Here is a 13,647-nt window from a genome sequence, read left to right on the forward strand (position 1 = left end):
GAGCCGGGCGGGGCCTGGGCGAGGGGCGGGGCCTGGGCGAGGGGCGGGGCCTGGGCGAGGGGCGGGGCCTGGGCGAGGGGCGGGGCCTGGGCGAGGGGCGGGGCCTGGGCGAGGGGCGGGGCCTGGGCGAGGGGCGGGGCCTGGGCGAGGGGCGGGGCCTGGGCGAGGGGCGGGGCCTGGGCGAGGGGCGGGGCCTGGGCGAGGGGCGGGGCCTGGGCGAGGGGCGGGCGGAGGGTGGTGCTGAACTGGGCTGCCAGGTTTCTGTCCCGCAGGCCCCGGCTTCGCGCCAGGCGTTGGAAACCGGGGACGCGGCGCTATCGCGGTCAGCGTTCGCTGCTGCCGTGCTCTGCGAGGCCAGCCCGCAGCGGGGACTGTGAGCGGCAGCGACCTTGGTACTGAGGCCAGAGCCCTGCCCCCTGCTCCCCGACGATCCGCCGGGAGGAGAGACTACACTCCCCACCCTTCTGGCTCTCGCGTCCATGTCTGCCTGCAAATTTCCGCCTGCGCATTACGAGATGTAAGCGAGGTTAGCGAGTCGCTTAGGGAAGTGGAGAGACAAAATGGGTGAGTTTGATGTGAAGAACGAACCGAAATGAGAAGGTTGCGGGAAGGAAGCAGAGTTGTTCAAGTTGTAACTTCTGCTCCTGCCCTAGATGCCTGTGATGTGTCCACATACCTGCTTATTTTAATGTTTACTCTGAGATGTGCCCCTTTGTTAAAGCCATCCTGAGAAAACGGTTTTCCTCTCGGTATGACCTCTACCTCATACTTGCATTTGCACAATGACTGCTAAACTTGGACGAAAAAAACCTCATTTTTTTTTTTTTTCAATTTGCTAACTGGAACTTTGAGATTTGGGTCAGCATCTCTGGAATTGGAGGTAAAAATACAAAAATCCACAAATGAAACTGCAGTTATGATCTCTCCGTGGTGCTGAAGCAACACTCTCCATGATTGTTCAGCCACCCTCAAGGCGCTTCAGTCGTTTGTTTTGAGATTATCATATTCCTTTTTTAGCTTTCACATTTGGAGTCTAACAGGAAATATTTTTGTCTCTCAATGATAACTTTCTTTTACTCTAGGTACAAAATCGGGCCAGGATCTTCAATCTGTTAGTTTTCGGATAAGGATAGCAGACATTTGAAAAATTACTTCCCTTCTATTATTTCAGCACAGCACCAGAATTTCTCCTTTTATTCTCGTCGTACTACAGGCCCTACATCCGCGGCGGCCAGACCAGGAAACGCTCGGCAGAAGGCCGCGCCGCGCCTGCGCGCTGAGCTCCCGGAACTGCGCTTGCCACGGCACGGCCTACTCCCGTGAGGCCTCGGGCGCGCGGAGGCGGTGTCCAGCGACGGCTTCCTGTCTTGCGGTGCGCTGCGGTCGGCGACCGGAGGGTAAGGGTGGGCTTTTGGGTTGTGTTGCTTTGGGTTCTGCAGAGGAACGGACAAATGGACACACAGCTAAACGGCTGTCTTCTTTTTGCCCTCTTTCCCTTACTTTAATCTTTCCAAGAAAGCGCTGGTGTATGGGAAGTGAGACCTCGTTTTAAGACCACGTCTTTTTCTTTTGTGCCGGTACTTCCTGGAGCTCCTGGCAGAGACTCCCAGCAGTACGGGCTTCTTTAGTTCGATTCTGTAACAGGCGTGTAGAGGGCCCTTGGACTGTGGCGGTAAATCTGTCCTGACCCTGTTAGAATGGATTGCTCATGAAGCTAAACGGTAGTAGAAGTCGGCACGCTAAGTAGTACGTGCGATGGGAGGCAGGGAGTGACGGCGATTTTCAAATCATTTTGGGGATTGCTTTACAGGCTACGAATGCTACTTCTGCTAGTCCACTGATTCTTGATCTTTATTTTTTAACTTCAAAAAATGTATTGAACGTCTGGCGATGGGTGTTTTAGTTTATAGTCGAAGTTTAGTGCACACACGAATTCCGTCTTTGTGGTTATTTGGCGGACCCCTCTGAGGTGTTGTTTGCTTGGGAACTATTGCACTTCACACTGAGGTTCTGGTGTGCTGGAGAAAACTGTGTACTAAATGTTGGGCTCGGGTCCTCTTTTTGCCATAAATCTGCCTTATGACCAGACTCACCCCCTGGCCTAGTTCTTTAGTTAGTAAGGTTAAACTAGGTAATCACTTGGAAACTTTTGATTTTGGTAATATTGGACTTTGAGATCCAGATAAAGGTAAATCATTAGAGTGGTTTGCTTGTAAAAAAAAAAATGTAATTAAAAAAACCCTGAGGTATAAATAAAAATTACCTTTAATCCCACTACCCAGAGTTGGATTTTGATCTTCCCCGGTGCTCTGTGTACAGGAGTGTATGGCTGAGATCAGGCTGTGTAGTTCACAGGATATTTCACTTAATTTGCATTTTTCCTTGTTTCCCAAGATTCCCAAATGTCTGTTTAAATAAACTGGCCACTATTGGTGGACAGTTTGCAGTGAATATATCCTACATATATCTTTGAGTCATTGATTACTTCTTTTCCTGATAAATGCCTAGCAGAACTGGGTGAATTAATTATACAGCTTTAAATACTATAGAGAAAATATATTTTAGCAGATGCTAATGGTCAGGGTCATTCATGTTTATGTTAAGGTTTTCTGTGAACAAGCAAACTATTTCTGCTGTTACTCTTCTGGCCTCCAATGCTAAAACTGTCAACTTCCAGACTTCAGATGTTCCTCATTGGATTAGAACTATCAACAGACACATTCCACTGTAAGGTGAGCAGAATTAGTATTCAGATCTGTACCCAAACAGGCCAAATTGATTCTGGTTATTTGTTTGCATCCATCTGATTTCAGATATTAGTAGTTTGAAATTCTGTTGCAGAGTAGCAATAGCCTACAAGTGATAGACATAATTCATAAGAAAATCTCATTGGCAAATTATAAAAAACATAATACCCCAGAAGTAAAAACTGGAAGGCAATATATTTATTAAAATTTTGAAACAAAACTTGGGTTAGAATCCTGTGTTCTATAGTACGTTTGAGACCATCTATTAAAAAAGTATTTTACATAGCTACTGGATTTGCCGTATGCCTTTAGTAGTGAGGATAACTATGCTGTTACCTCTCTCCCATTCTTTAGGACTATGGGTAAAGGGTAGGATTTTGTTCCTTCCTTTTGGCTCATTATTTTAGGTAGTGAAAGTACAATGGGCAGTGTGATTGGAAGCAAAATCATAGCCCAGGTTTGAGTTCATCTTACCGAGGGTCATATTTAATAAGACTCAAACTCACAAATTTCCAAAATTCTTTAATTGATAAGTTTAATGCCCAGCAACTTTAAAAACACAGCAACTCATATTTTGGTCAAAGACAAAAAGGTTATAGAACAGAAATGGTGCTTACTAATTGGACAAAATACAAAGACCAGTCTGGTCTCTGCCATGATTTCTCTCACAATTGCTCGATTTGAGTGTAATTTGGGAGGTAAAGTGGTATCTGATGCCAATGTGATACATAGCTAGGAAAGACCAATGAGGGGTGAGTGAAGTCCTTACTCTATAATGTTCACCCATGGGCTTGTCAAGTCAGTTTTTTCTATTCAGAAGAAGAGATAAGTCCTGGAAAGAGGGGGGAGGGGAAAGATTTAAGAAGGTGAAAGAGGGAAGGGAAGTTTGCGGGGCATGACACCATTTGCAAGGTCACAACGAACATCCCAACGGAGTGCAGATCTTTTCTTCTCAGTTGGTACTAGGTAATTGTTTGGAACATATACATGTTGAGGTTTGGATTGGGGTTCTGGTCGACAAAGCATCTGCTCTCGGACACCCCAACGTAGTTCCTTCCTATGATCTTCACCAGGTAACCGTATTGAGTCCCAATCCCGTTTATACTCAAAATATCGGGCTACCCGGTCTACCTTGCCCCGGTTTCGGCTTAACTGGTCCAGCCTTGGGAGAATAAAGGACTTGGGTCTGCTGGCAACCATCAGGTCCTGTTCATAAGCTGGAGGGCCCATTCCTTCTCTTTGTAAATAGTGAATGAGCTGATCTTGAGAAATTCCTTGGTATTCATTTGGTAGATTAAATCTTTGTGAACTATCAACTGGGGATTCCTTGTCTTCTTGGAACTGCAGATTCATCAGCCTTTGTCTTAGGTCCCAGAGATCCGGATCACTTTCTATACCAGATTCTGATTCACTGACAATAGACTCATCTGTCACTAATACTTCCCCACCTGGCTTTCTACGCAGCACCTTTCTCTTCATCACTGGCTTTCGGAATCTTTGGGAGGCCTCCGAGACTATTTCTGAAGTGACATTACTTTTTACATGTGGATACTGCAGTTGGAAAGGAAGAGCAGATCGCTTCCCTGGGGTTATCGAAGCTTTACTGTAGGGATCATATTGGATAGATTGGGCTTCTCTCCTGACATCTCCCTCACCCTCCCCTGCACAGATATGGGTAAAGGCTGTGGAAGCTGCCCACATTCGTTCTTGTGGATCCACACTGGCCGATTTTTGTCCATCAGGTCCCATGAGTTCCTCCATTGTTTCCCCATAGGACCTTCTGCAAGAGATAACATTGGTCAGTTTTATAATAAATTCCCAGCTCATAAACTGCTCATTTCCTTTTCTCCATTTTATAGCATTCAAATGGAGAAGGAATGCCTAAGTCAATCATAAATTCAGTAATTATAAGAGAGATCAGTGCAGTATCAGAACAGTTTGGAGGAGCAATAACTTAGTTCTTACCTGTTTTCATTTCCACTCTCTTACTCACAGTTTCTACTGCCTTGCCACCTTTAGTAGCTCCTAGGATAGGACAGGCGAGTTCTGGTAGGCATATGAGACTACATTATATGGGGCATACTGCTTAATGTACATTATGTAGCAGGTACATAGAGGATGCCATTGTTCTGTGTACTTTACATTTATTCATGTAATCCTCACAGGTGTGGGATTATCTCCTTTTCACAGATGAGTAACATGAAGCACAGAGAAGTTAAATAATTTGCCCAAGGTTACTCAGCTATTAAGTGGTTGAACTGGAATTCTAACTCAGGCAGTCTGGCTTCACAATGAGTCCTTACTTCTAATCAAAAGAGTGATTTAATCTAAAAAAAAACCACCACAAAAGTGGTATTGTGCTCTCATACACACACACACTCACATACATAACGTGTATACATATATATACTCCCTATGTTTAAGTAATTTTAACACATCTTCTGTTGCCAAGATAAACCTGTTCATTCTAGTACCCTTGTCATTGAAATAACTAAGTACCCAAGTCAACCAGCCCAATACCCAGTGCTAGTTTCCTGACTGGATCTAAGCTAGGACCTATTGCCCACTATTTCCTGTGTCCCTATTTTTCTTTTTAAACTAAAAAACTAATACTTGCACTTAATAATGTTAAGCAAGGATTTTGCCTCCCCACCAGGTTTTACTCTTCAAAGGCAGTTTCTTATGATTTCTCCAGAAGTTTTTCATATTCACATGCATAAAGGAGCACAGAACACAACTCTTCTGAACCTTAAAGATAACCTTGGTGATCCAGCTATATCAGCACATGTAGACTTATTTCATTTTCTTTAAAGCTGCATAAAATTCCAATGTATGAATGTACCACAATTTATTCAACCATTCCTTTACTGATGTGATTTAAACCAATTGTTAAAAATTAATGTTGCAATCAATATCATGTAAATATTTAAATACCCATGCAAGCACTTTTGTAGGTTAAATTTCTAGACATGGAATGGATGGGTCAAAAGTTATGTGTGTATTCAATTTTGACAGCTGTTGGCAAAATGCTTACCTACAGTTGTACTAACAGCATGTTATTAGAGCTTGTTTTTCTACTTCCTCTCCAGAGTGGTGTACTATCAAACTTTCTAGTCTTTGCAGTCAGGTCTGTGAAAAATAGTTCTCACATATGTTTGCAGTTGTTTAAATTGAGTAAAATTGAGCATCTAAAAAATTTATAAGCTTTTTAGTTTGTATTTGAAATGCTTGGTCTTTGCCCATTTACCTCTCAGATTATTGGGCTTTTTCTTACTGATCTTTTCGTTAAAACTGATTTATATATTCATGAAATACATGTTAAGGAAGTTAGCCCTTTACCATCATTCATTTTTCTTCCCAGTTTGTTTACCTTTTGATTTTTTTTTTTTACTGGTAGAAATTTTGATTTTTAGGTAGTTACATTTTTTGGTTTTCTGTTGTTTCTGGGTTTCTAGAGTGTTTTAATTAGAAATGCCATTCATACTCCAAGATTTAAAAGTTATTTCATGTTTTTTCCTAGTATTTTTATGGTTTCATTTTTTACATTTAAATTTTTAATCTACATATCATGGACACAGAAACTCAAAGGGCAAAAACTGAATGCGCTACCTAGACTCAGCACTTAGCCGTAAGATGGGGAGATGATCTTCTATAACTAAAGTAACCATCAGCCATAGATTGTCTAGGACTGTCCTGATTTTAAGGACGTAGTACAGTTGTCTTCAGATTACTGAAATTCACTAGAATTTCAACAATGACATCTAAATTACATCAGACTCTTGTAATTGTTAGAGGTACAGAAATCTTTTTATCAGGTCATGCATTAAATTTGGCTTTAAAAAACGTTAGTGGCGCTTAATTACCTTTTTTCTGCCATCAAAACTGCTTAAAGTGAGAAAATCTTGTCTCCAGTTCTACTTCCAATGTGAAATATAATCACTGATAAGCTTCTTCAATTAGGCTAGCTTCTCCTGCACCACCTTTAAGACGGAACTGAATAATAGATAATAGAACATACATCTTGGTTAATGAAGAATAGAGAAATGAAATCTGTAGATATTTCCCCGCAATGTTGACTACTTTGAAGAAACCTTATGTATGATAGCAGGATTTTTTTTCTCTTTTCCCCTGTGAATTGACCAGATAGGGTGGAAAAGAATAATATCTGTGGATGATCAATCCATAATAATTAAGCTAATGCTTATATTCACTGGACAAACAAAAGTATATTCTTTGGGCATTAAATTAAATCTGGCACTGAAACTGTTGTATCCCTTTGCTCTCTTTACAGTTAGGGTGGACCTATATGATTCCTTTATTCCTGGAGTTGTCATATGATGGCTGAAAATGACAGAGATGGAAACCAAACCAAGAAACTCCTAAAAAGAGTACAAGAACTGGAGCAGGAGGTACAGAGACTTAAAAAGGAACATGCCAACACCAAGGACACAAATGTTAGAGAAAATTCATCAGGAGGTGGAAAAGCTAAGCGTGCATTTGATTTCAGAGCTCATGGCCAAAGACATATAGCCCTAAAAATAGCCTATCTTGGCTGGGGATACCAGGGCTTTGCTAGTCAGGAAAACACAAATAATACCATTGAAGAGAAACTGTTTGAGGCTCTAACCAAGACTCGACTAGTAGAAAGCAGACAGACATCCAGCTATCACCGATGTGGGCGAACAGACAAAGGAGTTAGTGCCTTTGGACAGGTAAGGGTCAGTAATTATACTGTTTCTCAAAGGAAGCAATACCAGGATATGCTAGGTATACATACTGCGTACTGAGATTATTTGTATCTCTAAAATACAGTATCTTTCTCTAATTCCACAGGTGATTTCTCTTGACCTTCGTTCTAAGTTTCCAAGGGGCAGGGATTCAGAGGGTTTTTACTTAAAAGATGAAGCTAGTGATGCTGCAAAAGAAATCCGATATACCCACATTCTCAATCGGGTACTCCCTCCAGACATCCGTATACTGGCCTGGGCCCCTGTAGAACCTAGCTTCAGTGCTAGGTTCAGCTGTCTTGAGCGGACTTACCGCTATTTTTTCCCTCGTGCTGATTTAGATATTGAAACCATGAATTATGCAGCTCAAAAGTATGTTGGCACCCATGATTTCAGGAACTTGTGTAAAATGGATGTAGCCAATGGAGTGATTAATTTTCAGAGGACGATTCTGTCTGCTCAAGTACAGCTAGTGCGCCAGAGCCTGGGTGAGGAAAGATGGCAAGAACCTTTTCAGTTATGTCAATTTGAAGTGACTGGTCAGGCGTTCCTTTATCATCAAGTCCGCTGTATGATGGCTATCCTCTTTCTGATTGGCCAAGGAATGGAGAAGCCAGAGATTATTGATGAGCTACTGAACATAGAGAAAAATCCCCAGAAACCTCAATATAGGTAAGTTAAGAAACAATATAGCAACCTTCCTTTCCCCCATGATTGTATAAATAACTGTCACTCATTCTGCCTTCATAAAGCTTTAATCTAACTTGTGGAATATTAACCTGTGCATGTAGCAGTGAGCAATATCTTCTAATTTTTTCGTTCTATCCCATAAGTAAGGAAACAGGTGTTGTAGGAATAAGTGATATCTCCTAATTTTTTGGTTCTATCCCATTAGTAAGGAAACAGGTGTTTGGACCAGGCTTCTTAAGTAAAAGGACATTCATTTTCCACATCTTTGTTTGTTTCTGAATTTATGTTAAGTGAAATTATTGTTAGGTTCTGGTAAAATTAAAAAGTGGACATAATTCATTATTAAATCTTGCTTATTTTGCATTACTAAGTAGTCACACTGCTGCACTTTGAATCTTTCATAATTTCCAGTGTCTGAAATGGTAGGAAAGGCAGAATAGTCAAGATTTGTCTTTTGAGAACAGACTGAGGTCAGATAGATACCAGTAATTCATTCCTAAGGTACGAAATACAGTTTTTCCTCATACTATAAAAAATTGAAATGCCACTAACAAATTTGGAAAAATAGCATTAAGTGGTATGATGAAGCAATGTCAGCTCACTTCTAGGTGACTTGTTACCATTGACATTGACATAATATAGATCCAGTTAATCTGTTTTGTTGCATTTTTAGCAATTATGACAAAGTTGTTAAAGGTTAGGGATGGTGGTGTATTTTATTAGCTATTGTCAAGGATATTCAATATTGATATCAATGCCCTTCCCATGCCCATTCCCCTTACCCCAGCTAACCGTAAGCTTAAGAATTGTTGGATGGCTGCTATGTATTCTCATACTCTGTTTCTTCTCCCTCTTTCTCTAGTATGGCTGTAGAATTTCCTCTAGTCTTGTATGACTGTAAGTTTGAAAATATCGAGTGGATCTATGACCGGGAGGTTCAGGAGTTCAATGTTACCCACCTACAACAGCTATGGGCTAACCATGCTGTCAAAACTCACATGTTGTATAGTATGCTACAAGGACTGGACTCTGTTGCAATACCCTGTGGAACAGGACCAAAGATGGATGGAATGATAGAATGGAGAAATGTTAAGCCCTCTGTCATAAAGCAGACCAGTGCCTTTGTAGAAGGAGTGAAAATGCGCACTTATAAGCCCCTGATGGATCGTCCTAAATGCCAAGGATTGGAATCCCGTATCCAGCATTTTGTACGTAGGGGACGCATCGAGCACCCATATTTATTCCATGAGGAAGAGAACACTATGTTGGAGACACCAACAAAGAGGGTCTGTGTTGATACGGAAATAAAAAACATCACTTAACCACAAACAACTTAACAGGATCTAAGAACCAACAACGAACTAGTGGTAGGTGGGTAGAAAAATACAAAAAAAATTATTTACTGTAAGAAGTACTAGAAATTCAGATGATCAGCTAAGACTTTAAGGTCCTATTAAGGAAGATTTTGCTTTAACAAGAAAGAGTTCAAACGTTATTTCATCCTTGTCTAAAAGGATTAAGAGATGAAAGAAGCAAAAAGCAATTGTAAAATGGAGATGTACTTATTTATGTACTCCTGGAAATCTGTGCCTTGTGTTTAAATTCATGCAAATGTGTAATTCGTTGTGCTGTTCTTTTTCAAAGCAAATGAGTTATTCGTTACTCATCTGAATTCTCATAAAGAACTTCACCTGAGTGTCTTATTTTCTAAGAATTTAAAAATATTAATTTCAATCAATTAAGGATTGGAAAAATTGATTAAGTGGCAGGCATTATGCTAGCTCGAAGTTACCTAACCAAACAAGACACAGCACCTTTCCTTATGAAGCATATAAACCTAGTGCAGAGGTTGGTAAATGTTTTCTGTGAAGGAATAAAGAGTAAATATTTTAGGCTCTGTGAATCACAAATGGTCTCTGTTGCATATTGTTTTTAAAAACCCTTTACAAATGTAAAAATACATTTTTACTTGTAGGCCACATTGTTTGCCTACCCCTGGTCTAGAAGTTTAAGGAAAGTTCTTATAAAGAGGAGATACTTAAGCTAAATCTTGCAGAACAAGTGGGAGCCAGTTAAAGTGAGGATTAAGAATTAGAGCTGTGTGTCTAAGACAGAAGATGCAGTTTGTATAAAAGGTTAGAGATTACAGCATATGCATTCAGGCAACTTCAGTATGGCTTGGGAGGGACAAGAGCATAGTTTAAAAAGGTAAGCAAGGGTTGGTCACATCTGTAGAGCCTTGCAGGCCTTCCTTAAAAAGCTTAGATTTTATCTTGAGGGGCCACTGAAAAAAATTTAAATGCTAGATACAATTGTGTAGCAAAATTATTGCTCTGGGTATACTGTAGCTTGGAAGAGGGAAAGAATGAAGGCAGTGGGACCAATTAGGAGGCTGTAGGAATAATCAAGGCAATTGATGATAATGGCCTAGAATAGATTTGTAGTAAGGGGAATGGAGAGAAGTAGATGAATTTCAAATTAAGGAAACAGAAATAACAGGACTCTGGGTAAGTGAATGTGTCATTTGTAAGTGGGGAGGCTTTCAGGATAACTCCTGGATTTCAGATCTGAGCAAACGAGTGGGTGGTAGTACTGCACACTGAGATAGGAAAATGAGGAGGGGCTTTGCTTGTTTTCCAAGCAAAGTTGGTAAGTAACCCTCAACATATTATTGGTATTTATTCAAAAGAGCAAACAATACATTATCTTTTGTAACAGTAAAAATAAACCCAAAGCAAATGAACTCATTCTGCCTCAATAATAATTTTCATTACTGCAGTGTTATCCCACATTTATAATTCTGCCATATGTTTAAGAGACCCAAAGTTCTATCTACCAACCAGTAATTAGTTTGTTCCTACCTATGTTCAAGATGCCAGATACACAAATACGGTTTCTATCCTCAAGCTCATAGTTTAAATATAACTAACACGTAGGACAATTAGAAACATTACTAATATAGAAATATAAGCTGATGCTGTAAAAGTGCTATAGTAGTGCTCAGTAGGCAGTAGACCACAGAAATAAGACTTTGCTGAAAGAGTTCCAGGTTTAGAAAGTAAAATAGCATACAAAAAGAGTGGTGACCCTGTGGTATACTGAAGAGTAATGAGGCACATAATAATAGCTTTTACATCCCAGAAGAGAGGAAACCAGAAAATACCCCCATTTTAGAGACTGGTAAATAGTGGGGAAAAAAAATTTTTAATTTATTCTAAATAGCCAACTGTATATGATCCAGGTCTTCTGGATTTTGAATCACTGTTACTGCTTTTTGGGATTCATCTACCAAACACTTCATAATGCCCTGAGTTTTCTTAAAATGTGATTGCTTTGTCCTTTAATTTTGATGTAAGGATCCTCTACTTAAATATGTAAGTACAAACCAAAGTTATTTTTTTTTTTCCAGTTTCTTACCTTATTTCAATGTACCTTGATTGGCATTAGCATTAAGGGTTAAAAAAAACCCTAGAAAATAAGAACAAAGTTTGAGAAATCATTCCTTATTTTTAAAAAATCAACTCTAAAGCAGTGATATGTGGAAAAGGAACTAAAAGGCATAGGAGATTCTGTAGAAGTGAAGGAGTCAGAGGATCATGGTTTCAGATCTTAAGAAAATTCATTCAAGGTTGATTATACTATCAGATATAAAAAAGTAAGGATTTAGTGACTTCATTTTTGGTAGTTACCATAGAAAAAGTCAAGACAGTCATCATAGGTGGATCAATAAGAAGCCCAAATGTAACTCTGTAAAATTATTTGCTGAGGCAATATTTGTACAAATTCAAAAGTCCTATGGGAGGAAATAAATAAATGTTAGAAGAAAGTAAAATAGGGCTTAGATCTTACCTTCTCCATTTAAAAAATGGAATTATTTCAATTGTGGTGAATTTAAATGAGATTATGCATATACATATAAAAAAATAAATAGTGCTTTGTGGAACTCTATCTGGGCTTGGAGGATTTTTGACACTAAAGCCAAACAAGTTTTTTTAATGGTATGTGTGCTATACCATACGGTGATTAATATATTACGTATTATTTCCTTTGCATTAAAATTATGTCACACTCCCATTTCTTTCCTTGAACATGTGAAGATGATTTTTGCAAATAGTAAAATACAAAGGCAACTGTCAGTTCTTTTTCTAATACAAAGACCTGTTCATTCTCTTTACTTAGAGGGAAACTTCCACATAGCAGCTAGACAACTTGTCTTTTTGTAGATAAATACAGACAATATTGGACAAAATACCCAACAATATCTTCTCTTCAAAAATCTTAAGTGACTCAGTGACCTAGGTTTACCTTGTTAAAATTGAAAGGATGTTTGAGGGTGGAGGGGGGGATTTTAAATTGGCATAGGGGGCTGGGTCACTAGTTATTCTAACCATTAGACAGAGGCTATTGCAGAGTTACAACAAATTTCTCTATCTCTGTCTGGTGAGGTAAGCATGCAGCTTCTTAAAGAATTGCAGTGTTGGCCGGGCGCGGTGGCTGACACCTGTAATCCTACCACTTTGGGAAGACCAAGGCAGGAGGATTGCTGGAGCTCAGGAGTTCGAGACCAGCCTGAGCAAAAGCGAGACCCCATCTCTATTAAAAATAGAAAATTATATGGACAACTAAAAAAATATATATTAAAAAAATTAGCCGGGCATGGTGGCTCATGCCTGTAGTCCCAGCTACTTGGGAGGCTGAGGCAGGAGCCCAGGAGTTGGAGGTTGCTGTGAGCTAGGCTGAGGCCACGGCACTCACCCAGGCAACAGAGTGAGACTCTGTCTCAAAAAAAAAAAAAAAAGAATTGCAGTGTTAAAACAGAGCAGCCAAGGCAAACAACACTAAAACCAAGGTTAAAGAGACAAACTGAGAAGAAACACTTGTAACAAGTTTTAAAATGACTGATTCGAATTTCTCTTAGAAAGCTATTAAAAAGTACACACATCAGTAAAATAATACTGAAATGACAGATGATCTACCAAAGAAATAACTAATAAACATAGAAGAACATTTAATCTCATTAATAATGCAAATAACATTAAGATATCCTTTTAGATTGGCAAGATTTTTCAATAGCCAGTGGTGGTCAGAGTGTGAAGAGATAAGCACCCTTACACTGGGTTGGCGATAATCAATTTTTCCAGAGGGCAGTTTGGCATTATGAATCAAAATTTAAATTGTGCCATACTTTCCAAGGAATTTATTCTAAGGAGATAAATTGGACAAAAATCCAGGCATGTGTATGTATAAGTGACCACTACACCACACTATTTTGACCATGAAATTGCAAACATATACATCAGTAGGGAATTGGTTAAATAATGTGGTACAATACAGCCATATCAAAAAATACCATGCATCCATTAAAAATGGTAATGCATATCTACATTTGGCATAGAAATATGTTCCCAATATATTACGGACTGCATAAGGCATAATCTGCTTTTTAATTGATATATTTAACATGCTTTATTACATTCCCAATA

General features: G+C 39.5%; 2 protein-coding genes across 5 annotated transcripts; one reads left to right on the forward strand and one right to left on the reverse strand.

Annotated features, from left to right (window-relative positions):
• The first annotated feature begins 252 nt into the window (after positions 1 to 252).
• PUS3 (pseudouridine synthase 3) lies at positions 253 to 10,880 on the forward strand. Of its 4 annotated transcripts, XM_069470709.1 has the most exons (6): positions 253 to 564; positions 1,214 to 1,397; positions 2,605 to 2,732; positions 7,039 to 7,459; positions 7,581 to 8,146; positions 9,027 to 10,880. In XM_069470709.1, the coding sequence occupies exons 4-6, from the start codon at positions 7,082 to 7,084 to the stop codon at positions 9,484 to 9,486; spliced, it is 1,404 nt and encodes a 467-aa protein (XP_069326810.1). In that variant the 5' UTR covers positions 253 to 564; positions 1,214 to 1,397; positions 2,605 to 2,732; positions 7,039 to 7,081; the 3' UTR covers positions 9,487 to 10,880. The 4 variants fall into 4 exon arrangements, with proteins under 4 accessions (XP_069326810.1, XP_069326809.1, XP_069326813.1 ...); XM_069470708.1 differs by lacking the exon at positions 2,605 to 2,732; XM_069470712.1 differs by lacking the exon at positions 2,605 to 2,732 and having other exon boundaries at positions 7,039 to 7,156.
• Positions 3,305 to 11,919, reverse strand: HYLS1 (HYLS1 centriolar and ciliogenesis associated). Its single transcript, XM_069470713.1, has 3 exons — positions 11,582 to 11,919; positions 6,611 to 6,740; positions 3,305 to 4,527 (listed from the first exon to the last, which is right to left on the reverse strand). The coding sequence occupies exons 2-3, from the start codon at positions 6,622 to 6,624 to the stop codon at positions 3,606 to 3,608; spliced, it is 936 nt and encodes a 311-aa protein (XP_069326814.1). The 5' UTR covers positions 6,625 to 6,740; positions 11,582 to 11,919; the 3' UTR covers positions 3,305 to 3,605.
• Positions 11,920 to 13,647: the final 1,728 nt, after the last annotated feature.

Source organism: Eulemur rufifrons, chromosome 6 (genome assembly GCF_041146395.1).
Source record: "Eulemur rufifrons isolate Redbay chromosome 6, OSU_ERuf_1, whole genome shotgun sequence".
NCBI classification, from domain to species: domain Eukaryota; kingdom Metazoa; phylum Chordata; class Mammalia; order Primates; family Lemuridae; genus Eulemur; species Eulemur rufifrons.

Excerpts from the sequence above, each read along its gene's own strand:
- PUS3 (XM_069470709.1), top strand. The coding sequence starts at position 7,082 with ATGATGGCTGAAAATGACAGAGATGGAAACCAAACCAAGAAACTCCTA. Across the intron at positions 7,460-7,580 it reads GAGTTAGTGCCTTTGGACAG|GTGATTTCTCTTGACCTTCG; the intron begins GTAAGGGTCAGT and ends CTAATTCCACAG. Across the intron at positions 8,147-9,026 it reads CCCCAGAAACCTCAATATAG|TATGGCTGTAGAATTTCCTC; the intron begins GTAAGTTAAGAA and ends CTCTTTCTCTAG.